The 23,303-nt window shown below is 39.2% G+C and overlaps 2 protein-coding genes across 3 annotated transcripts; both read right to left on the reverse strand.

The window, feature by feature from the left end:
- On the reverse strand, nt 1-3,096 carry LOC105956977 (pectinesterase). Its single transcript, XM_012980888.2, has 2 exons — nt 2,059-3,096; nt 1-779 (listed from the first exon to the last, which is right to left on the reverse strand). Exons 1-2 carry the CDS (start codon nt 3,077-3,079, stop codon nt 97-99), a joined length of 1,704 nt encoding a protein of 567 aa, XP_012836342.2. The 5' UTR covers nt 3,080-3,096; the 3' UTR covers nt 1-96.
- A 15,353-nt stretch (nt 3,097-18,449) lies between these two features.
- HBP5 (SOUL heme-binding family protein) lies at nt 18,450-22,077 on the reverse strand. Of its 2 annotated transcripts, XM_088823872.1 has the most exons (9): nt 21,907-22,056; nt 21,510-21,876; nt 19,917-20,054; nt 19,748-19,816; nt 19,583-19,654; nt 19,368-19,450; nt 19,138-19,269; nt 18,839-19,052; nt 18,450-18,732 (listed from the first exon to the last, which is right to left on the reverse strand). In XM_088823872.1, the coding sequence occupies exons 1-9, from the start codon at nt 21,972-21,974 to the stop codon at nt 18,685-18,687; spliced, it is 1,191 nt and encodes a 396-aa protein (XP_088679998.1). In that variant the 5' UTR covers nt 21,975-22,056; the 3' UTR covers nt 18,450-18,684. The 2 variants fall into 2 exon arrangements, with proteins under 2 accessions (XP_088679998.1, XP_012836362.2); XM_012980908.2 differs by having other exon boundaries at nt 21,510-22,077.
- Between the last annotated feature and the right edge of the window lie 1,226 nt (nt 22,078-23,303).

Raw genomic sequence — 23,303 nt, forward strand, 5'->3', positions numbered from 1 at the left:
TTTTACTCCGTAATTTCCAACATCACTCCAAATTCAGTTACATAATTAATTCAAACAATAATTTCAAAAATAAATAAATATGTAAGAATAAAAAAATTAGAGGGTCGATTTAAATGTCACATTGGCTGCTGCTATCCATTTATCTCCATTAATAAACGAGTGGACGGTAAATTTTCCAGCTTGTTTACTAGTAAAATTCAATTGAAGCCCTTTCCAGTTAACTCTTCCATCTGTCACCGACCCCGGCCCCGTATTTTGGTACTCGGCGTAAAAAATAGTGTCCGGTGCACCGCTAGACCCCGTCCAAGACAGCCACCCTTTAGGATCAATGAACTCCGAAATCGCACTTTGCATGTAAATGGTGGTCGAATAATTTTTCCAGGGCCTACCCAAATAACTGCTCACCCCACTAAGACTTTCGAACGGCGAGATAGTGCAGTTCTGAATTGAAATGCCGGTGTTTTGGTTCGGGTCGTTTTTCCCCTGAGCGGTGATCGTGTTCTGCTGACCTCGTATTGGCCTACGTGGCATTATCTGGCAGTTTTGTAGGACGACGGCCGAGTTTCCGAATATGAAGTCGACGGTGCCGTAGATGTTGCACTCGCGGTAGAATTGGCGGTTGGAGTGAGCGTAGAGGCTGTCCTGGAAGGCGTCGATTCGGCAGCGGTGGAAGAGGGAATTGTCCGATGCCGATAAGAGTGCCACCGCTTGTTGCTTCGGTGCGCCCGCCGTGTTGAGGAATCCCATGTCCCTTGCGATGAATCCGCGTCCTAATGCAGCTGCATCGATGGATTAAGCAATTTGATATTATTACGATAATTTTTGTTGTGTTCGACCGGCATTTTACGTTGTTGACTGATCGATCAATTTTTTTGCTTTTCCTGACTAGCTATTGTTTTAAGTTTTAACCGTACGTTCTTAATTTTACTATGTTGATTGGTCGAATTGTTTTCGACTATTTTGTTGTGTTGACTACTGTTGTATCGTGATGGTCGGGTATCTAAATAGTTGACTAAAATAAAAGGTCAACACCATAGACCGACCGCTAGACCAGAAGGACAAAAGAATCACCGTCACCGTCGTTGACTGACTGACCAAAAACAAAATGAACGCCTTTAACCGGCGTTCTGTCTAGAGAAATTAACAAAAAAAGTCAACATTGTTGACCGGCTGCCAAAGCAAACAACAAAACTGAAATTCGGTTCAAATTAGAGGTTTCAAATTATGATTTTGACATATCGATGAAATGGTTAAGGATATTTCAGTCCAATCAAGTATCGATAGGTTTGTAGGTAAAAACTATTTTTGTTTGGATGTATTGGTAATTACGGAAAACCCTCTCTTGTTTTTGTAATTACTGCAGTCACACCTTCTTTTAAATATTTTTACATAAAATATATGTCATTTGGTATATTCAGTTCGGTAAATGGTATGAAATGTTGGCATATCGAAATTTCGGTTCGATTTTACCAAATTAACATCCCTAAATTTACCTTCGGAGGGGTCTTCTCGTAAGATAATACATAGTTGAGGGGAGTGGCTGTTACCCAAACAAAAGGGGGGTTTCCGTAATTTGACCATAACCTTAGCGGTGGCCGTAATTTGCCCAACAAAAAAAAGTTAACCACTATTTAACTAGGACCAGAAAATGAACCAACTCGAATCTCCTACCGTGTTTCCTATTACGAGACGGAATTTCCCCGACTCTTGATGTGTCGGTTCTCAGCTAATGACTCTAAATGTGAACGTGCGTACGTCTAATATAGGGAAACTAGATGTATACACCTAGTTATTTACAACGAGTGAGTGTTAAACCGTAGATTTGCACATAATCACACACATACCCATGTATATGTGTGCTTAGTTGGACGTTATGTAATCACACATCTACGATTAACATTTACGCGGTGTAAATAATCAAATGTAGCATCTAACTTCCCTTCTAATAATATATCAAGTATATATATTAGACCTAGTATCAAATAATATAATATAATATAATAGACTCTCCTTGTATATATGTATGTATGTAACATTTGGAGTTTATGCAAAACTTACCAAATGTTGCAGTGTTAAAAGTAGGGGTACCATCGACAAAGTTGAGGCTGCCGGAAACCAATGTAGCATCCATACCATCACCAACCATCATCACATTCCATTTAGTAGCACTCACTATCACATTCTCCACATAAGTCCCCTTCTTCACATATATCACGTACCTCGTTTTGCTCTTATTCGGTACATCTTTCATCGCCGCATTGATCGTGCTGTACTTTCCCGATCCGTCCTGCGCCACCACCGCATTTGGTACGATCGACTTATCGAGCACCTCCCTCCTCTGCGACGACCCGGTGCTCATCAGACGCCGTCCGAAAGAGGAAACCGAGTGTCCCTCGATCGATGTTATGATCGCGAGGCTGTTGCTTGTGAACTCTGTCGAATTTTGTAGTGCTTGTACGACGGTGCCGATGAAAGGAGTGTTTTCGAAGCCGTCTATGCATGTTTGCTGATACGTTCCGGCCGTGCTTAGCCACGTTCGGAGATCGTCGAAAGCGTTGACCAAATCAGTTAGGTCAAAATTGACGGTTAGAGAAGAGTTGAGATGGTCAATTGAGAGAGATAAAAGTTGCAGGCAGCTCTCGACAGCTGCCATGGTGGCGTTATCGTTATACATATTATTGTTGCTGCTGTTGAATTTACCGGACACGTCGAGAAGCTCGTCTATGGCGACTTGGATGGATAAACGGAAGATTTCACGAGGATTAAAATGGCCCGAATTAATGGCGAGTGGGGCTAGGCTTGTGTAGCACGACGAAGGGTAGAGAGTGGAATTGCATATCGCTTTAATTTTGGATGATATAATTAGAGACTCGTTTTGTTGACGGGAGGTCTCGTTTTTTGCACGAGAAACGACGACTCCCGCCAAAGCTGCGACAACAACGCATGCGAGGATTATTGCAGAAAAGGTGAAGATGACGATATTTCTCCTTCTCTTCTTGGCTCGATTTGCCGATGCGATGAGATTAATATCTTGATCAGGTTCATGCACTTTGGCATATGGGTTTATAAGAGAGGCCATATATTATTATGCTTGTGAATAATTGAATGGATAATTTGTTTTTGCACTTCATATATATATATATATATATATATATATATATATATATATATATATATATATATATGTATGTTCGTATAAGTAGAAGAATTGAATATTTGACTAATTGTTAGTACGTGGTAGGCAGTTTGATAAAATTGTGTATATTTTTATTTTGTTTCATTAAATTATAGGTAGGCCACTGGCCAAGTAGTTCCTTGAGGCCGGCTTGCATATATATATGAAACAAACTTTGAAGAATTAGTTGGTTATTAACGGGCTCGGATGATTCATTACAAACCAGTTTTCTAACAGATGAATACTCTTATCCGTTACGCGGAGGGGTTTTGGGGAGGTTGTTTCTGTTGACATGCTTCACATCTTATTATGAGATACTATTCGATTAATTATTTATATAACAAAGTTCACCCCTGAATTATGGGATGTGTTACATATTGGTGATGCTAAAGTTAAATCACCTTAGTGAGTTGAATAAGGATGAGTTGGAAGAGCAGAGTGGATCACTGGCTCACGAGCTTGATGACCTTGAGATACCTGCGATCACAGAACACGTGAACTACGCCGGGGGTTGATCCGGCGGAAGCCCCTCCGACGCTCAAGTCAGACATGCGGATAGTGGAAATAGTCCAGAGAATACAGTTGTAGTATTGCTCAGTTAATAGGACGTACCTTGAGGAATGAGTTCAAACATTTATTTATAGCTTAGTTGAGATTGTCGGACCCAAACCTTACTTGAAGGTGATTGGGCCTCGGTAATAGTGGTCTTCAATATTTGGCTCGTGGCCCAGTAGGTAAATAATTTGTAGGCCCATTGGGTTGGGCCAATATGGCATATCATTAAGCCCCCCACTCTCGAGTCGATGTGGGGGCCATGTTGAAATGGGTGACAGATCGTGTCGAGAGTAAAAATTGTAGTAGTTGATGGTGTGGGAAAACGCGTTGGAGCGTGTGTCGCAGGGGCGTTGGCGCGTAGTGCAACCAAGTTGTTGCAATGTAAGTTACTTGAGTCGTCGGCGTTTTCCTGCGACGATGCAGTAGCTCGGATCAAGTTATCTCCTCGTGGGAGTTGTCTCGTCGCGGGGTAATAGAGTTGATCGAGTTATCTCCTCGTGGGAGTTGTTATTCATCGACATTGTCAATGTTATGACGCGTTGCTTGTATGTGTTTACATATAGCCTTGTGTGTGATGTACTTGAGGAGGGGATCAGGCTCTCAAGATTTTTTATGGGGATCGTGTCTCTTGTTAGACCTCGTGGTTCGTAAGTGTGCTTGGACAGTGGCCACGTTTTAATGAATGACCCATCGAAAACAAGTAGATAAATTTGAGTAATCATGCTGGCCAGGCTATATAGATTCTTCTAATATCTCTAAGTGTTTCTAGGGTTGTAATCGTGCTAACTTGAGCTTGCGATTATATAGTGAATTTCGGGCGAGTTGTCTCCTCATGGGAGTTGTCTCGCAGCGAAGTTGTAGGAGCATTGGATGACACGCGAATGAAGAGCGTGCGGATTGAGGTCGCTCTGAGCGATTTGTCTCCTCGTGGGAGTTGGCTCCTCGTGGGAGTTGTCTCGCTGAGGGTTCGTAGTACCGAGCGAGTTTGCTCCTCGTGGGAGTTGTCTCGTTGCGGGTTGTAGGACGGAGCGAGTGGTCTCCTTGTGGGAGTTATCTCGCTGTGGTTTCGTATATCCGAGGGAGTTGGCTCCTCGTGGGAGTTACCTCGCTACGGGTTTGTAGGACCGAGCGAGTTGGCTCCTCGTGGGAGTTGTCTCGCTGCGGGTTGTGGTACCGAGCGAGTTGGCTCCTCGTGGGAGTTGTCTCGCTGCGGGTTCGTAGTACCGAGCGAGTTGGCTCCTCGTGGGAGTTGTCTCGCTGCGGGTTGTAGGACGGAGCGAGTGGTCTCCTCGTGGGAGTTCTCGCTGTGGTTTCGTATATCCGAGGGAGTTGGCTCCTCGTGGGAGTTGTCTCGCCGCGGGTTGTGGTACCGAGCGAGTTGGCTCCTCGTGGGAGTTGTCTCGCTGCGGGTCCGTAGTACCGAGCGAGTTGGCTCCTCGTAGGAGTAGGAGTTGTCTCGCAAGCCCCCCACTATCGATTCGATGTGGGAGACAAGTCGAAAAGGATACCGAATCGTATCGAGAGTAGTAGGTGTTGTCGTGGCGTGGAGAAATAATAATTTTTTATTTATCCATTTGAGAGTGCGCGCGAATTGGCGAGGCGGCCGGGTTGGAGAGCTCGCGCAATTTGGTGAAGCGCGGTGAAATTCTCATGCGATTTGGTGAAGCGAGTCAAAATCTACGCGAAATTTGGTGGAAAGTAGTAAAAGTTGCGCGCGGTCCAAGGTGGACTTGGGAAAGCGCGCGCGCGCTCTGATAATTTTTTTTTTTTTTCCGACTGACGCGCTCGCGCGTCAGTGTGTGTGTGCCACGCACGCGTGCTGTGCACGCACGCTTCCTCCGATTTTTTTTTCTTCTGCTGACGCGCGCGCGCGCGCGTCAGCGCGTGTGCGCCACGCGCGCTTTCGCCCTTTTTTTTCTCTCTTTCGCCAAGGATATCAAAGACCTCAAGGCCAATTCCAAAATCGACCCCCTCCTCAACAAAGCTATCAAGGCAACAATCCACCAGCCCAAAAATCAAACACGGAGGAGATATTGGCCCAATTCATAACCGCTACCCAAGCCTCGTTGCGAAATTTGGAGAATCAAGTCGCTCAATTAGCTTTGAATCAAGAGAACCGTGCGCAAGCAGCATTGCCATCGAATACGGAAGATCCTCGAAAGCAAAAGTTCGAGACGTGCCAAGCTATCGGTTTCAAGATCGAGAAAAAAGAAGAAATTCAAGTCAAGCCGCAAGTCACTGTAGCCGAATGGGTCGAGCCAATCCCATATCCACAAAGATTGCTAACGAAAAAGATCGAGGTTGAGACGTGCCAAGCAGTCACCTTGAAGAACGGTAAGCAATTGGAGGAAGCCCCACGAAAAGAGAAGAGAAACACGGTAATCGAGAAGCCGAAAAAGAATGAGGAAAAAGAATCATCTCATGACGAGCCACCATCGACGGTGCCTTCACAAGTCCCTCCAATTCCTTATCCTCAAAAGTTTATAAAGAATAAGCTCGATGCCGAATGTCAAAGATTTTTGGACAAGTTGAAGGAAATTTGCATAAATATTCCTTTCATTGAAGCACTTAAAAAGATGCCAAAGTGGGTGAAGTTCCTCAAGGACCTCGTGAAGAAAAGTAAGAAATTGCAAGGGAACGAGATGATCCAACTCATGGAGCAAATTAGTGCAATTCTTACTCGGCCTCTTCCACAAAAACTCGGCGATCCAGGTAAGTTTACTATTCCTTGTACTATAGGAGGTAAAAATTTTAGATCACTCATTGATTTAGGGGCTAGCATTAATCTTATGCCTTATTCAACCTTTAAAAATCTTGGGTTAGGAGAAATTGAACCGACGGCTATAACTCTTCAATTAGCCGATAGATCTTTAGTTTACCCAAAAGGTATTTTAGAGAATCTTTAGTTTTTCTTATAAATACTCCCACACCCCATTTTTTTCCTATAAAATTAAGTTAAAGTCCTTTTTATTTATTTTCTTTTGTTTTTTTCATATTTAAAAGTAATTATTTTAATTTATTTATCCATTACGTATTTTTTGTTAAATATATATATAAATATAAAATTTCGGGCCAACCCGGAACCGGAGTGAACCGGCGGGCCGACCCGGCCCGCCGAACTGTGCGTAGTACAGGCTGGTTCCTGTTCTGGAAAAAGTGAACCGCGAATCGGAGTGAACCGGCCCATGGCCGTGTCTACCACCATAGGTGTTTGGCGTCTAACAAATTCATCTTACCTATTTAGAAAAGCCTGCTTGGCTTATTTTAAACAGATGATGAGCAATTACATCTGATAAGTTGTTTTAAGAGCTGATAAGTAATTATACATCTTAATTTTAAGGACAAAATGCACTTCGCCCTCCTAAAAATTTCTAGTTTTTACACTTTCCCCCCAACAACCCCCCCCCCCCCCGAAAATTTTGTTATACGTTGCCCAAAAACTCGTACTCTGGTGCATTTTTTAACGGATTACAAATTTCTCTGTCCATTTAAGGGGTATATGCGTCATGTTAGGGTATATGTGTTTTTTTCTTTTTCAAGTTCATCCGATTTTAAATTCATCCATCTAATTCTAAGGACCAAATTGCAATTTCAAAATTTCCTTAAAAACCCTGATCCCCTTCCTTCTTTCCAACACGGCACCACCACCTCCTCCACTACCACCGCTCTTCATTATCTTAAAAAACCATCATCTTCAAACTGAAGACCCACCAGCTAATGCTTGCTCTCACAATTTTCAAGTTCCTCACAACACTAGTCTGTAACGACCACTATAACCCTCATCCCGGTGTTGCTCAAATTCCGCATTTTCCACTAATAGTTATTGCTGCTCGATTGACTTCACCCCCGCCTTCTCAAGTTATCCCTCACCAAAATTGATATGTTCTGCGGCGATGAAGACGACGATTAGTCACACATCGTCGACGCATAAATCCCTCCAATTTATTTAGCCACCTAAAATCCTATGTAAGGCTAGACTGGTTATCTGGATTTAGGATGGGTTCTTCATGATTGTGTTGCAGCTATGTTGTGGTGGTGGGTGATTGCAGGCGGCAAAGCAGGTGCGGTGATGCAGAGTTGTTTGACGCTAGGGGTTGGTGGCATGGGGATGTGTCACGTGAAGAATTGGCTTATATTGAATTTATTTATATATTTTGTGTTTTGTTTCTTTACCCAAGTGATCAGACGAAAATACCCTTCAATGAACGGGGAAATAAAAATATCGATGAAAAAAAATGCCGGAAATTGTCAACTAGCATAAAATTTTGAATGGCTCCGGAGTGTCACATGTTTTAATTTGTAAAGAGGAAACTGCGAAAATTGGAAATTTATAGGAGGCGAAGTGCATTTTGTTCTATTTTTTAAACTAATGTGTAAAGTGTTTGCATAATGAGTTTATAAACTATTTTTACTCATTATAAGATTTTAAATAAAAAAGTGGGATAGATGTACATTTTAAAAATTATCTTAAAAGTTCTCCAATAACTTATTTATTGAATTTGTAAGATCTTTCTAAAAAAAATTATCAAACTCTTTAAAGAGCTTATAAGCTCTTAAACATGTTGTTTAGTTCCTAGTTGATTCGTCGAACAACCATCTTTACAAATACAATATTAAAGTAGTTTAATATCAGTCGATCGATCGGTCCCAACAATTTATAGACATCTTTTTATTTATTTTGTATCTCTCTTACATGTTTCTTATCGGAAAGATTTTTATTGCTTTCTCGTTTGGGTGTTCATTTCCGGTTCTTGATTGTGCTACAGGAAGAGATTATACATTGATTGTTGTTTGATTTTGGTTTTTCTTTTTGTGCCTTTAAAGTTTTTTTCTTGTTTTTGCTTCTTTTTCACATAAATTTTCTGAAGATTTCGAAATTTCTGAATGGATCGGAATCGGAACTCATTTTTAGATTCCGAAAAAATCGAAATCAAAATTAGAAGTTAGATTTCAGTTCAAAAAAACATTAGAAATCTTTTGAAAGCTCCATTTTCGATCCGAATTCCACCCCTATCCAGTCCAATAAATTCACACTTCCATAATGTGTTACTCTTTTACAGTAGTGAAGCAAGAATGATGAAGAAGACAACTACTAGACACTGCTCTATAAAATTATTATTATTTGTGAGGTATAATTTGAAATGCAATTTAGAACTGAGCTTTAGTACGAAGAAAAGAAGTCGATGTAAGTATTAAATTTATTCTCCGTAAGACAATAGTGGCCCGTATTAATGATTACGGTTCTAGGCAATTGCCCCAAGATACGACTTTTGGGTATTTGAGTTCGCAGCACAACAAGCCTCGAAGTACAAGCAAACAAAACGAGAGCCTTGGAATTTCTAGATACTGTTGGCGCCATATTTCCGGCTATTGAAGATCGAAGAAATCCGCCAAGTTTTGGAATTAAAAGATTGGCAAAGATTTGTTTTCCATATTTATTTTGGAATTTATTAGAGTCCTATTCTTATAATACTTCTATTAGGACTTAGATTTATTTCCATGTATTTTATTCTAGTTAGGTATCTTTTGTACTTATCTAGAATAGAAGTATAAATCAACTAGGATTCTATTACCTAGTTAAATAGATTTCTTGGGCTTCAAGTTAGGTCTTAGGGCTTATTTTCGTGGCTATATAAGCCTCCAAGACATACAAGAACCGTGTGCATTATTTGGGTGAAAAACCACTTCATAGCATCGAAGTTTTGCCAAGGCGTTCTGCGGAGCAGGACTGTGCCATCGTTGCACTGTGCCAACATATACAAATTTGCTGTATAGATCTCAAGGGAGATCAGCCGCGTTTTCTGAAGGGAGTTCAGGCTTGAAGAAAGTTCAAGGCACGCGGAGTGGAGCTACTAGAGAGAGACACGGAATTCGAGTTGTGTACAAGAACGGCATATTACATAAAGAGGGAGTCTTTAGTGTTTTTAATAAGTCCTATTAATGTACACTGTAAATCTGAACTAGTGAAATCGTGTTTGCAGGTCCACGTGGATGTAGGGCACATTTGTGTCTGAACCACATTAATTCCTTGTGTTCATTTATTTGCTTTAAGTAGTTTATAACTGTGTTAACACAAGAATTATAGTTGTAACCGAATACTGTTTCCACAACTTAACTGTTACAACTTAGGTTAATTGATTTCTATAGGAATATAAATCAACAATTGGCATCAGGAGCCTCTCACTAGATAAACATAGTGTGTGATTTTGGGAATTTGATTTATTTGCCATTTTCTTCCATAGGTACTATGAATGCTCATATGGAAGGCGGTTCCACGACTCGCCCACCACTGCTTACTGGAACCAATTACTCTTATTGGAAGACCAAGATGAAGATGTTCATCAAGTCAATGGATGAAGATGCATGGCGCACAGTTCTGACTGGCTGGAAACGACCTGTTGCCACAGATGAAAAGGGAATTCAAATTGAGAAACATGAAAAAGACTGGAGCAAAACTGAACAGATTGCCGCAAATATGAATTCCAAAGCATTGAATGCCATATTCAATGGAATTGATATCAATCAATTGAAAATCATCTCAGCATGTAAGTGTGCCAAGGAAACATGGGAAAAATTACAAACAGCTTATGAGGGGACAACCTCTGTTCGACTATCAAAACTTCAGATGCTCGCTACTCGCTTTGAGGATCTTCGAATGGAAGAGAATGAAACCGTAAGCGATTTTAATTCAAAACTATGCGATATCTCGAATGAAGCTCAGGGGCTTGGTGAAACCTATCCTGAAGTCAAGCTTGTTCGTAAAGTGTTGAGATCAATGCCAGACCGATTCGCATACAAGGTCACAGCTATTGAGGAAGCAAGTGATGTGGACTCATTGCGACTTGAAGATCTGATCGGAAATTTGCAGACATTTGAGAACAAGTTGAACATCAGCAAAATAGATAAAGAAAGAAAAATTGCTCTACAAAGAGCTGCAGTGACAACTTCATCAGTGCGCCAAGTTCCCATGACAGCACTCGAAGTTAAGCTAACAAAATCCATGTCTCTAATAGCTAGAAACTTCGGAAAACTCGTGAATATGAATGGACATCCTATAAGTTTTGAAAGAAAACCCAGAAGTCCTACAAATAAGCAAGAAGTGGGGAAAGTGATTCGATGTAGAGAATGTCGAGGCTATGGTCATATTCAAGCTGAATGTGCAAGCAAGGAAGATCACTTGCTACAACCTGGAGTGACGATAACTCTGAATCTGATGATGACAGTGAAGCAAGTGATGCTGAAACAAGTATTGATTTTTGTGGTACATGCAGAGTCACTGAAGTGACACAGGGTGATGTCACATGCACTGAGCCACCACACCTCAGGTATGCTACTCGTAATCTCGAGAATCATAGAAATTTAAACACAATTTTTTTGCCCACAGGAGAAGAAGATTCAGATGATGATGAAGAATACTCCATTGAGATGATTCAACAGCAACTGAATGATCTTCTAAAGCAGTGTCATGAGGTTGGTGATGAAAACAAGCGTTTGAAGGAGAAAGTAAAGGAACTGGAAGAGGAGAATGAAGCAGTTAAAGTCAACCTGAAGGCCAAAATCGATGAGCTTGAATTGGAAAATGAGGCACTGGAGGTAAAACATGATTTTTCTTTGAAAGATATTGACAATCTAAAAGAATTGCTGAGACATTTGCGAAACAACGATTGCAATAAGACAAGGCAGATCAAGAAAAATCCTCCTCCAATGAAAAATATTGAACCCTGCCTCAACCTGAAGTGTGACAACTCCCCTGTCGCAACAACGTTAGAGGCGTCAGTCAGTAAGTTAAATCGCACTATGATTCTTCCTTCAAACAGGTTAGATGAAACTTTAAATGCCTATCCCTCAAATCCTGATAAACTTGGTCTTGGCTATATTGGGAGTAAGTTCGATGGTAAACCTAATCCAAATCGAAAAATTAAATTTGTGAATAATACTGTCAAACCTACTCCACAACATGTTGCCTCACAGTCTTATACAAAAAAGTTTGTGCCAACTTGTCATTTCTGTCACAAAGTAGGACATGTTAGGCCAAAATGCTTTAAAAGATGGAAATTGATAAATAAGAGTTTAGCATATCAATCATCCAATTCCGCTGCATGGGATCACAATTCCCAAAGAAGATACTCTGATAATAAATGGATGAATAAGTATAATGCAAACTGTTTTCCTGCTATTCTTTCTTTAAAAGCATGTACTACGAACTCTTGGTATTTTGATAGTGGTTGCTCCAAGCATATGACAGGTGTACCTAATTACTTAAAGAACCTGCATAATGTGTCTGGTGGACAAGTTACTCTTGGTGATGGAAACAAGGCCTTTGTGAAAGGAGAAGGTAACTTGAATGTTGGAGGATTACCTAACCTTGACAACGTTCTGTATGTAGAGGGTTTGAAATCAAACCTACTCAGCGTAAGTCAGCTATGTGATCTATACGACTCAGTGTTGTTCACCAAGCGTAAGTGTGAAGTGTTTGATCGAAACCACAGGTGTGTTCTATCTGGTTATAGATCCTCTGATTATTGTTATAAAATTGATCAAACCAACCAAGTTGAATAGTGTTCCCTCGCCACCTCTAATATCATAGTCATAGATATGTGTTGTCATCGACTGGGGGATTTGAATTTTCAGAATCTAACACGAAATATCAATGCAGGTTGTGTGAAAGGTGTTCCCCAACTAAACTCCAATACACCAGATTTATGTGGCGAATTTCTAATGGGGAAACAAACTGAGAGTATTGGAAGAGAAATACCAGAAGACAAAATCACAGAAGTATCAGTGCCGACATCTTATGTCACAACTGAAGATGTTACCACTGGTAAAGAAGGTATGAAAACTTGCAATAAGCCCAAGGTTGACTACCAGGAAATGGTCAGGTATGTCTATCTCACTTCCACTGTTGAACCAAAAAACATCAAAGAAGCAATTCTTGATGAATTTTGGGCGTTAGCCAAGCTTGAGGAACTGGAGCAGTTTTCTCGAAATGACATGTGGGAACTGGTTCTGAGCAATGACAAGGTAAAGCAACTAGATGATGAGATATTTATCTCACAGAGCAAATATGCCAAGAACGTGGTAAGTAAATTTGGGTTGAAAAAGGCAAAGCCTTTAACAACACCAATGACCTCAATTGAGAAGTTGGGACGAGACTGTGACGGCACAAACGTTGATTCCACACTATACAGGAGCTTGATAGAAAATTTGTTTTATCTTTCTGCTAGTAGATATGATATTTGTTTCAGTGTAGGTATTTGTGCTAGGTACCAAGCAAGCCCTAAAGAGAGTCATTTGAGTGCTGTAAAGCGCATTATCCGATATATTAGTAGAACACCCAAATTGAGAAAATGGTATTCAAAAGATACTAACAATTGTCTTGCAGGGAACAGTGATGCTGACTGGACAGGAGATGTGGATGACAGAAGAAGCATCACAGGAGGTTGTGTCTACATGGGTAACAATTTGGTATCTTGGTACAGTAAGAAACAAAATTCCATTTCCTTATCTAATGATGCGTCTGAGTACATAGCTGCAGGTAGTTGTTGCACTCAACTTCTTTGGATGCAACATATGTTAAATGACTATGGCTTTCATGAAAAACTCTTGCATATCTTATGTGATAATGAAACTGCTATAAATATCTCAAAAAATCCTGTCCAGCATTCTCGAACCAAACACATAGATCTTCGACACCATTTCATCAGGCAATTAGTTGAGCAGAAACGTGTGACTATAGATTATGTGTCCACAGACAATCAACTAGCTGGTATTTTCACAAAGCCTCTTGATTTCCTTAGGTTTGATTCCTTGCGTAAAGAGCTTGGAATTTGCCATGTGCAAAACTGAATTTTCTATGATAGTGCAATTAATACTTGTGTCCGGATTGCACTTGATTTTTTTTCGGACATTATATGTGTCACCTGCTCATGTGACAGCATTTTTTTTTTGGAACAGTAATGATGGGAGTTTTCATTTTGACTAATGGTTGTGTGTTAGTTTTTGTGAATTAATTTGTGTTTTCACAGTTAGCCATGATATAAGTGTGATGCCCCCTCTATCGGGAGTGATCAATGTCTATGACCTCATTCATCTCAAAGATCATACCTCTATTGGAAGAATTATGCTACCGCATATGCATTCCTGACTTCTATTTAAAATCTATGTGGATTCTTAAGGAGGTTGCTCTCCTAATGTCTGCTTGAACATCATGTCAAAAAAAAAAAAAAAAAAAAGTTGGGATCATATTCAAGCATATATTAGCGAAATTCTCCTTGAAGTTCACGATAGAATTGCTGTGCTAATCGCATACGCATTCATAACTCTAATAAAATTACCTAATTTATGGTTTCTTGAGTATGGTCGTAGGGTTATAGTTATATCGTGCATCCAAGAGTTTGCTCGGTGGCCTTCTATTGTGATTCGCTTTAAGATTATCAAATTAATTCATGAAAACCAAGCCCTCAACTTTTAATCTTGTGATCTTCTTGATTTTCCTTTCCTTAAAAAGATGTGATTTTTTTTCTTTAAAAAAATAAAAAGTAAAAAATAAAAAATAAAAAATAAAAAATTTCTCTTGTTTTTTTTGGGCTTTGTGAATTTTTTGGCTCCTAGTTGTCTCTGGCCACGTGGCTATGGCCATGTCATCTGCCTTCTCTACTTTTTGATGATTCGTGTGGAGAATATCTTGTTTGATATTGGTCACGGATTTTGTGGGATCTTCTTCTGATTTGAAAATATCCGGTTTTTGAAGAGTCCTCTATTTTTCTGCCTCTTTTCTCGATCCCTGTGCTTTAAATATCTGCCCCTTCTAAGGTTTCTGAGTTTATTGTGGCCTCTAGCTGACTGTTGACACATGGCTGTCTTGATACGTGATTTGTTCGAATCTCTGAAGAAGCGTTTGGGAATATACTTCTGTTTTATCATGATGTTTGTGGGATTTGTTATCATCCTATCTTTTGGGCTTCTAAGATTTCTCAATATTTCTTATACTCAACCTCTCTCTTCAATATCTCTCTATGTTTTTCAAAAGCTACTCGTCTCTTCTCTTCTCTGTGCTCCACAGATTTACTATGGAAAGAGACAAATCAGTCGAGGGGTCTGAAATGAGGAAGCACAAACATCTGTGCATCGCCATCCGACAAGAAGTCTGGAAAAACGTCAAGGTCTGTGACGACAACAGTGGTCTCTGTAGTTCCCATCTCTCTCGTGGCAACAATACCGGAGCCCATACACATGTGCAGTCACCAGCCCCAAGCTCCAAATAAGGTGTTGTCTCTGATCCGCTGGACAATATTCTTGTTGAAAGTGATCCTTCCATGTCTAAGCCAGAAGATGTTGGTGGTGAAGACCATGTCGCAATTGAAGAAGCTACTTTCAGCGCCCATGCGCAGCTTCCCCGTCCTCAAAGGAAGTTTGAGAGCATTTATGGTCTTGAGGATGAGTCATACGCTTCGAGTGGCCACCAATCTCTTTCTGAGCAGACCTATGCTACCTTTACTACCGTACATCCAACTAGATCTGAGTCATCAGAATCTTCACCAAAGTTCTAAATTTCTGTTGATTCTCCATTGTTGGGTCTCGCGGTTACTTGCGAAGGGAAATTTTTCAATGTGGCTCCTGAACTGAATAAAGATTTTTACTGGTGTAAGAATCAAATCACTGATAAGCCCTTTGTGTCAATGACACCATAGCTGTTGTGATCATTGTATGCTGGGTTTCTCTGAAGCGTCACTCATGCTGTTTTTATCAACATTGGGGAGTACATCTTTGCTCAAAATGGAGCTCTTACTAACTCTCGCAGAAAAAGTTGGAGTGATTCCTACCTTTTTCCGTCGTTGATCTAACATTCCTTGTCACCACATTTCTTAGAGATTGCTCTCAAGGCGAAGAAGAGTTCACTTAATGAATCTGGGCCCATGACATCTGGTTGCCCTGAAATTGGTTGTATCAATGAGAATTTTACGAAACTTCACGTGAGCATTACATCTGTAACTCCAGCCTTGATCAATGACGTTTATAAGTGTCCAAACGGGGTTACTTCCAAACTTTTGTTTCTAAAGATACTCTGGCCTCTGTACTCACTGCCAAAGTGTTGGAAAAATGGCCTGGTCCGAAATCTGTTTTTCATGTCTCTAAGCTGGCTCAGCTGTATTCGGTCTTGTTCAAGATAGGCATTTCGAACTGGTTTCCCACTAACCACAATGCCACTCTCAATCCCACCCAAGCTGAATTTTTTTGATGCATCACTCATGACCATAAAATCAATATTGGTGATTTGATTTTCAATCAGATGTGTGTGTTAGCCAATTCCCGAACCGAGCGTGAGCATCTGTCGTTTATTTCTCTGATCTATCAGCTCTTGATCAAACAAGGCATGCCCACTCGTGATGCCACTCTATTGGATCCTCCTGGCCGTCCAATCACTATCCATGGTAAGGTCATTTCTGAACATTTTGCTGATCTGCCTCCTGTCGATCCTTCTGTTGTTCAGACGGCCCCTCGCGCGAAAAAGGCTCCCATTGTCTTTGTCTCTGTTCCGCCGCCAGTTGATGTGGTCACCAAAGATGCGCTCACCCGTTTTCAGGAGTCTATCCAAGCTCAGCTTGCTCAGGGATTTGCGTCTATTCAGGACCAGCTGCTTAAGACTTTGGCACAGTCTGGTCAGAAAGGGGGAGTAGCAACAACTCCAGATGCACCAGCAAGAACTGCCATACACAAGGGATAAACTTCAATGATGAAGCAGCAGTCCACAACCGCAGGCAAAGCGTCCAGCAGTTCTCATGATAATGATCAGCTCTCGGACTATGATTACTAAGGGAAGTTTCCTTAGTAAAACCTTTTTGTTGTTCTTTTTGAACTGCTTAAATTTATGTCTTATTTAGGAATGTTATAGTTATGATTACTTTCATGTCTTTTGGATATCACCTTGGTTATCTTTATTTTGTGCCTTGGGCTTGTTTTGGATAACTTTGTGCTGCAGGAAATTTCTCGATAACTTTGTGCTGCAGGTAATTTCCCTATTACAACATCTATGTGTTGCAACTTCTATTGTACTAACAGTATCTGATGCAGGGAGAATTAATCATTCCTGCAAAGAGAGAAAATCTCATATGCAGGGGGAGTTCTTGTTAAATATGGATTCTGACCAATCTATGCCAAAGGGGGAGATTGTTGGCGCCATATTTCCGGCTATTGAAGATCGGGGAAATCCGCCAAGTTTTGGAATTAAAAGATTGGCAAAGATTTGTTTTCCATATATATTTTGGAATTTATTAGAGTCATATTCTTATAATACTTCTATTAGGACTTAGATTTATTTCCATGTATTTTATTCTAGTTAGGTATCTTTTGTACTTATCTAGAATAGAAGTAGAAATCAACTAGGATTCTATTACCTAGTTAAATAGATTTCTTGGGCTTCAAGTTAGGTCTTAGGGCTTATTTTCGTGGCTATATAAACCTCCAAGACATACAAGAACCGTGTGCATTATTTGGGTGAAAAACCACTTCATAGCATCGAAGTTTTGCCAAGGCGTTCTGCGGAGCAGGACTGTGCCATCGTTGCACTGTGCCAACATATACAGATTTGCTGTATAGATCTCAAGGGAGATCAGCCGCGTTTTCTGAAGGGAGTTCAGGCTTGAAGAAAGTTCAAGGCACGCGGAGTGGAGCTGCTAGAGAGAGACACGGAGTTCGAGTTGTGTACAAGAACGGCATATTACATAAAGAGGGAGTCTTTAGTGTTTTTAATAAGTCCTATTAATGTACACTGTAAATCTGAACTAGTGAAATCGTGTTTGCAGGTCCACGTGGATGTAGGGCACATTTGTGTCTGAACCACATTAATTCCTTGTGTTCATTTATTTGCTTTAAGTAGTTTATAACTGTATTAACACAAGAATTATAGTTGTAACCGAATACTGTTTCCACAACTGAACTGTTACAACTTAGGTTAATTGATTTCTATAGGCATATAAATCAACAGATACGAAATGAAGAAATCAACAAGATGATTTTATGCTTAAGAATGCTTGGATTTGAATGAGTGAAATGAATCTTGCAGCTTGCAGGTGGGTTTATTTATAGGACGTGAGAAGTTGTGTGCAAAAGACACAACTTTCTGGAATAAGCATGAGCTGAAAAGGTACAAATCTTTTCGCAGGGACTAAACACCAATTCAACTTAAACAGCCACATTTCAGATGATGAGGCACCACTTGGCGTGCACGTGGACATACATGTCCGCCTACTGGACGATGATGTTTTCTGATGACACATGTCGTGCTCTGATTAGATAAAAGTATTAAATTTGAATTAATTAATTAAGCGCCACTTGGTGTGCACGTGGACAGACATGTCCGCCTACTTGACAATGATGTATCCGATGACACATGTCGAGCTCCGATTAGCTAAAAGGTATTAAATTCGAATTAATTAATTAAACGCACAAAACATAATTAATTTTGAGTCCAAAATAATCTCAACTCCGATCCAATGTGGGATGGTGCCATGAGTAATTATATTCTTATCTATGCACGTTCAGCTATTTAAATTGTTCTCGTCAAAGCTCTTTTTCCAACGTGAGATGGTATATTTTCACCTTTTTAAGTGTCTATCTTTATGCATTAATTTCTTATTCACTTAAAGTCGGTTTTGAGAAATTAACTACATTAGATCCATCTACTCGAAACATAAAGCGCAAATTTAAATTCTATTTTCAATTTCGATAAACGCAACCCACTTAAATATTATTAAAGTTGAGTTTGACATATCACAAGGATCAGAATATATATAGCAAAGGCTAAACAATTATAATCACAATTACAATTTTCTTCTTTCCAATTATTTTACATCTGCCCAATGTAACAAAATTTTCTCTCAGGACATATTGGATTCAGTATTAATTATATTATTTGCAAGAAAAAGTGAATGATTAAGATTGATTGATAGCTGACATCAGCACTCCAGTGAGAACTCTTCCAGCCATATAAGTACTTCATTCCTCTTTGAGAATCAGCACATTCGAAATAAAAGACAAGAGTATAAGTAAACTGTATATGAAATAAAATAAATAGTTCTAAATATTATTTATTTTATTTCTTTTTCTTACCATTATAAAGCTCCGAGTCCTGCCCGGATCGTTGTATCGAGCTAACAAACAACCCTCTTTAGCTTTCAGACCATCGTTTACGAGATTCAAGCGCAGATATTTTTCCTTCTCAAGGGCAATTTGGTCACTTGGTTTTCCGCTGAATTTCGATACCGCAGCTATACCTCCTTCCACCTTCCTCAAGCCAATTTCCGCTTCGTTCGGAGCTGGCAAACTGATTTTAAAATTCAAATCAAATCAAAAAAATTAAAATTTATTGTCCAATATGTTATAGATACAATAATTAAAAAAAAAATCACCTATTTAAATCTTTCTCTGATGGAAGAACTATCTGAATCGAAACTTTGGATACTTCGGGATCAAATGTCTGCGTAAATACCGGTGTCGTCATTTTTAGTTTCTCTGCCGCAGAATTCTTCCCAAATATGTACCTTATAGATAGAATCTGTATATTAGATTACGCGCGAATACGTAAGAAAAAAAAGAAAAAAAATATTCTTGAATGTGAGTTGTGTTATGAAATTCTTACCCAGCCACTGAATTGAAGCCACTCGAACCAGACAACTTGTCACCATTTGTTTCGACAACAATAAACGGGTCGTATTTTCTCACCTGCACATTCTCTTACATATCAAATATAGCAACTCTAATGATTTATCTCAAATTATTCATCATATATTAAAGCTTCGGTACTTTTATAAGTAACGTAAAATGCAATCGAACAATGATATATAAGCAAACGACCTCGTAATTTGCTGTTCTTTTCAGTATTTGATATTTCGGTGTTTCCAGGTCAGGGGTCTTGTAGTATCGCAACTGCAATAATAAAACTTTTCGAAAGTAAAAAAAATAATAATTTTATTAAAAAACTAAATAATTGTATTATCGAGTACTTTCTTTCGGTCTTACCTGCTTTGCAACGTCCACTAAACCTTCCACGGAAAAGTAATCGTTGTTCTTGATTGAATCCCAATAGTCCTTTATAAATGAAGAAAATGTAACGAGATTTGGTTTCGTGATAATAAATATTAGTATTATAAAAATTTCTTGCACGATGAAGGGCCGATAAATATCTTACCACATGGCTGTTGAATTTGTTCGTTTCGGGGTTGATTCCCATGACAGAAGTACCTGTGAAGACTAACTCGGGTTTCCAAGGTACAAGTACAAATTTCATTACCATAGTCCACCTTGTAGTTATTTCATAAGCTCCTGTCTACAGAAAAATCAATCAGTCGAGTAAATGAAATTTCGTCTCTGAATTAATTTTGATGCAATAATATAAAACCTCTGTTAAACCCGAGTTTGACTAAATAAACTAGTATAACTCTTTAAGCCTCAATTTTAGTACGACGAGTTTTTTTTTAAAGCGACTGAATGATATTCAGAGTTAACAATACGATACATCTCATAGTACGATGAATTCATCGATTTTTGTTGCTTTTTTTTTTTTTATATCGAAGCAGATAACTCATTTCTGCAACGAGGAATATCCCATATGTTTTAGATATTAGTGTTCCTACATATTTTATAAACTTCTCCATGAGTTCGACATTCTTTTACGAAATATAATTTAATCCACATTTTCAATAAACAAGATGAAAGAGCACAAACCATTTAAATCGAAACCTTATTCCTCATTTTTTCACTCAGATTCAAAACATAGGTTGATGGCATTGATTAATTAAACATAAAAAAATGTTTGAACATTCCTATAAAAGAAATTTACGGAACAATAAAAACGGGATGAGATAAATAAACAAGAATTGATCCCATCCCATATTCATTTAATAGTAAAAAGCTCTTTTGAGCTTTCATCTATTTAATCTTTAGCATAATCAACATTTGAAAGTACATGATTGTAGTATTGAGTTAATTATCAACACGCGACATCATCTCTGACTTCAGCGTCGGAGCGTAATCGCCGGGGAATCCCCTGACGTGTCACATAGTGTGTTAAGGCCCCGTTTGGTTGCCAAGATAAGCCATGATTAACTAAATAGTTGGACTTAATTTGATGTTTGGTGTCCTCAATAAATTGGTGAGTCGACCTGCTAAAATTATATAATCATGGCTTATCTTGGGTTATCTTGACTTCTAATGAGGTTTTTTTGTTGGACGTTTCAATCTCCAATAAAATAATTGGGTCACATTAGATTATTTAATTTTATCTTGGCTAATCTTATCTTGCCAACCAAATGGGGCCTAAGTGTTTTTGCAGGAAAGACGAACAAGCATCGCATACTTAGATCAACGCGAAGCTCGTGGCATTCGAATCCCGATTCCTAAACAATTCTCCAATTCGTCCTTTGAACTACTAATTTCAAGTGATCCCACATCGATATACAATTCAACCTCTATAAATTAATACAGTTGGGACTAGGAAAATTCTATTAATTTAGCGAATTAATAAATTATCGAGTTAATAATTTAACACGTTTTCACCGAGTGGGGACCGAGTCAGTCACAATTTCTATTGTATATATTAGTTGAGGCACAATTTCAATTCTAGTTGCTTAAAATTATAAATACATAGTACCAAATCAGTCACAAAATTACCGAATTTTCAACTTTCAAATTCCCAGAATATGTAACAGCACAATTAATTTCAACTCTTTGCTGTTTCTACTCTCTCTCTCACACACACACACACACACACAAAGGAAGGTACCTGTTTAACCCAGTGGAGTTGAAAATCAGGGGTGAAGAGCTTCCTCAACATAGCAATATTAAAGAGGTAACCACTTATACTGTCGTGCTTCGTAATTGGGTCTCTGAATTTAACACGATCATCGTACGCCGTCCGATCAATACCTTGGTCGTCGAACAGATGGGGGAGATCCTCGTACAAGAAATCGACCATTTTTTGGGCGTCAAAGGTTTTAGGTCTTGTTGTGGGGCTCTCTTCTTGGGCTACGCTTCTCAGCCTAACCGCCCACTTCAAATTTGTCGCCTTTAATTGGTGTGTGATTTTGTGTGGTGCTAAGTTTTTTATTTGCCGGATATGGTTCGATTGTGAGAGGAAGGAGGTGGTGGTGGTGGTGGTGGTGGCCGGGAGCTGGCAGAAGTTGGTGGTGGCTCTCCGCCGCGGCGTGGTTGGCCGTGGAATGGCGGCGGGGAAATGTGAGGTTGTCATTTGTGGTAGTGAACGTCGTTTTGGTAGTTACTACTCTTTTATTTTGAGGGGGGATATTTTTTTTTATGGATATGATTTAAATGATGATTAATAAGACATCGTTATGCGCTTTTTGTACATCAAACAAATAAAAAGGGAATTGCTATTTGCGGTTTGAAAATTACTATTTGCGGTTTATAACAAAACCCCCCAAAAAACACTTTATTTCACTAAAACCCAAAAATTTTCCAAAAAAGCCAAAAACCCCCCCAAAACGCGTAAAAGCCCAACTTGGGCGCCCATTCATGCAGTGCACGCCCAAGTTGGGCGTGCAAGCTGCATTTGGGCGCCCATTCATGCAGTGCACGCCCAAGTTGGGCGTGCAAGCTGCATTTGGGCGCCAGAGTTGGGCGTCCAGTGCAATTTTTTTTTTAAATGTTCGAACGCCCATGATGGGCGCCCAAGGCGTGTACGAACACCCGGATCTTGGGCGTTCGAAAATTTTTTTACGGAAAAAAAAAGCCCTACAATCGATTTGTAGGGCTTTTTAACATGAAATTGGTTCCGTAATCGATCTACCCAATGCATATTACACATAAAAGAGTCGAAATTACATCAAAAAATGAAGCCCAACCCTTCTTCAAGCTTGATTTTGAATTTTCGATTTTTTTTTTTTTGCTATTTGCAGTTTGGGGGTTTTTTTGATTTTTTTGAAAAGTTTTGGGGGATTTTGTGAAAAACCGCAAATAGCAATTTTGTAACCGTAAATAGCATTTCATAATAAAAGACAAAGTTTATTCAAAATTCATATATATTCGGCGAATATCTCCGTCAGCTCTTCTATAATTTATTATTTTTTCTCGAATTATAGTGGTGAATCGTGTTATAACTTATAACTAGTACTTCACCCGTGCGTTGCACGGTGTCAGTTTTGAAATTAGAAAAAATAGTAATATGAAAACGATTATCTCTTTATAACGTCACGAATTCAACTAAAACAAAATGGAAGGAAATAAAAATAAATAAACTTTATCTCTTAATTCAGAGTTGTAACATATGAAATTCAATTAAGTATACAAAGAAAAAAACGCGAAGCGCGGAAAACACGATATGAAGATTAAGTGAAATCATTTAAAACATATGGTATAGCTCTATTTCGTGGAATGCAAACTACTACACCATGTCAATCTTCTGCAAACTAACTAACTTAACAACAAATACGGTAGCAGAGAAGTAACACAATAGATATTCAAATAACCTGCAAGTTTATTACTAACGGCGTTGAATTAGTGATGTACATTACTCAAACAACAATACAACTTATAAAATATTGCAAAAGAGATAAGATGT

This window comes from Erythranthe guttata, chromosome 10 (assembly GCF_056151865.1).
Source record: "Erythranthe guttata isolate IM_541 chromosome 10, IM_541, whole genome shotgun sequence".
Taxonomy (NCBI): domain Eukaryota; kingdom Viridiplantae; phylum Streptophyta; class Magnoliopsida; order Lamiales; family Phrymaceae; genus Erythranthe; species Erythranthe guttata.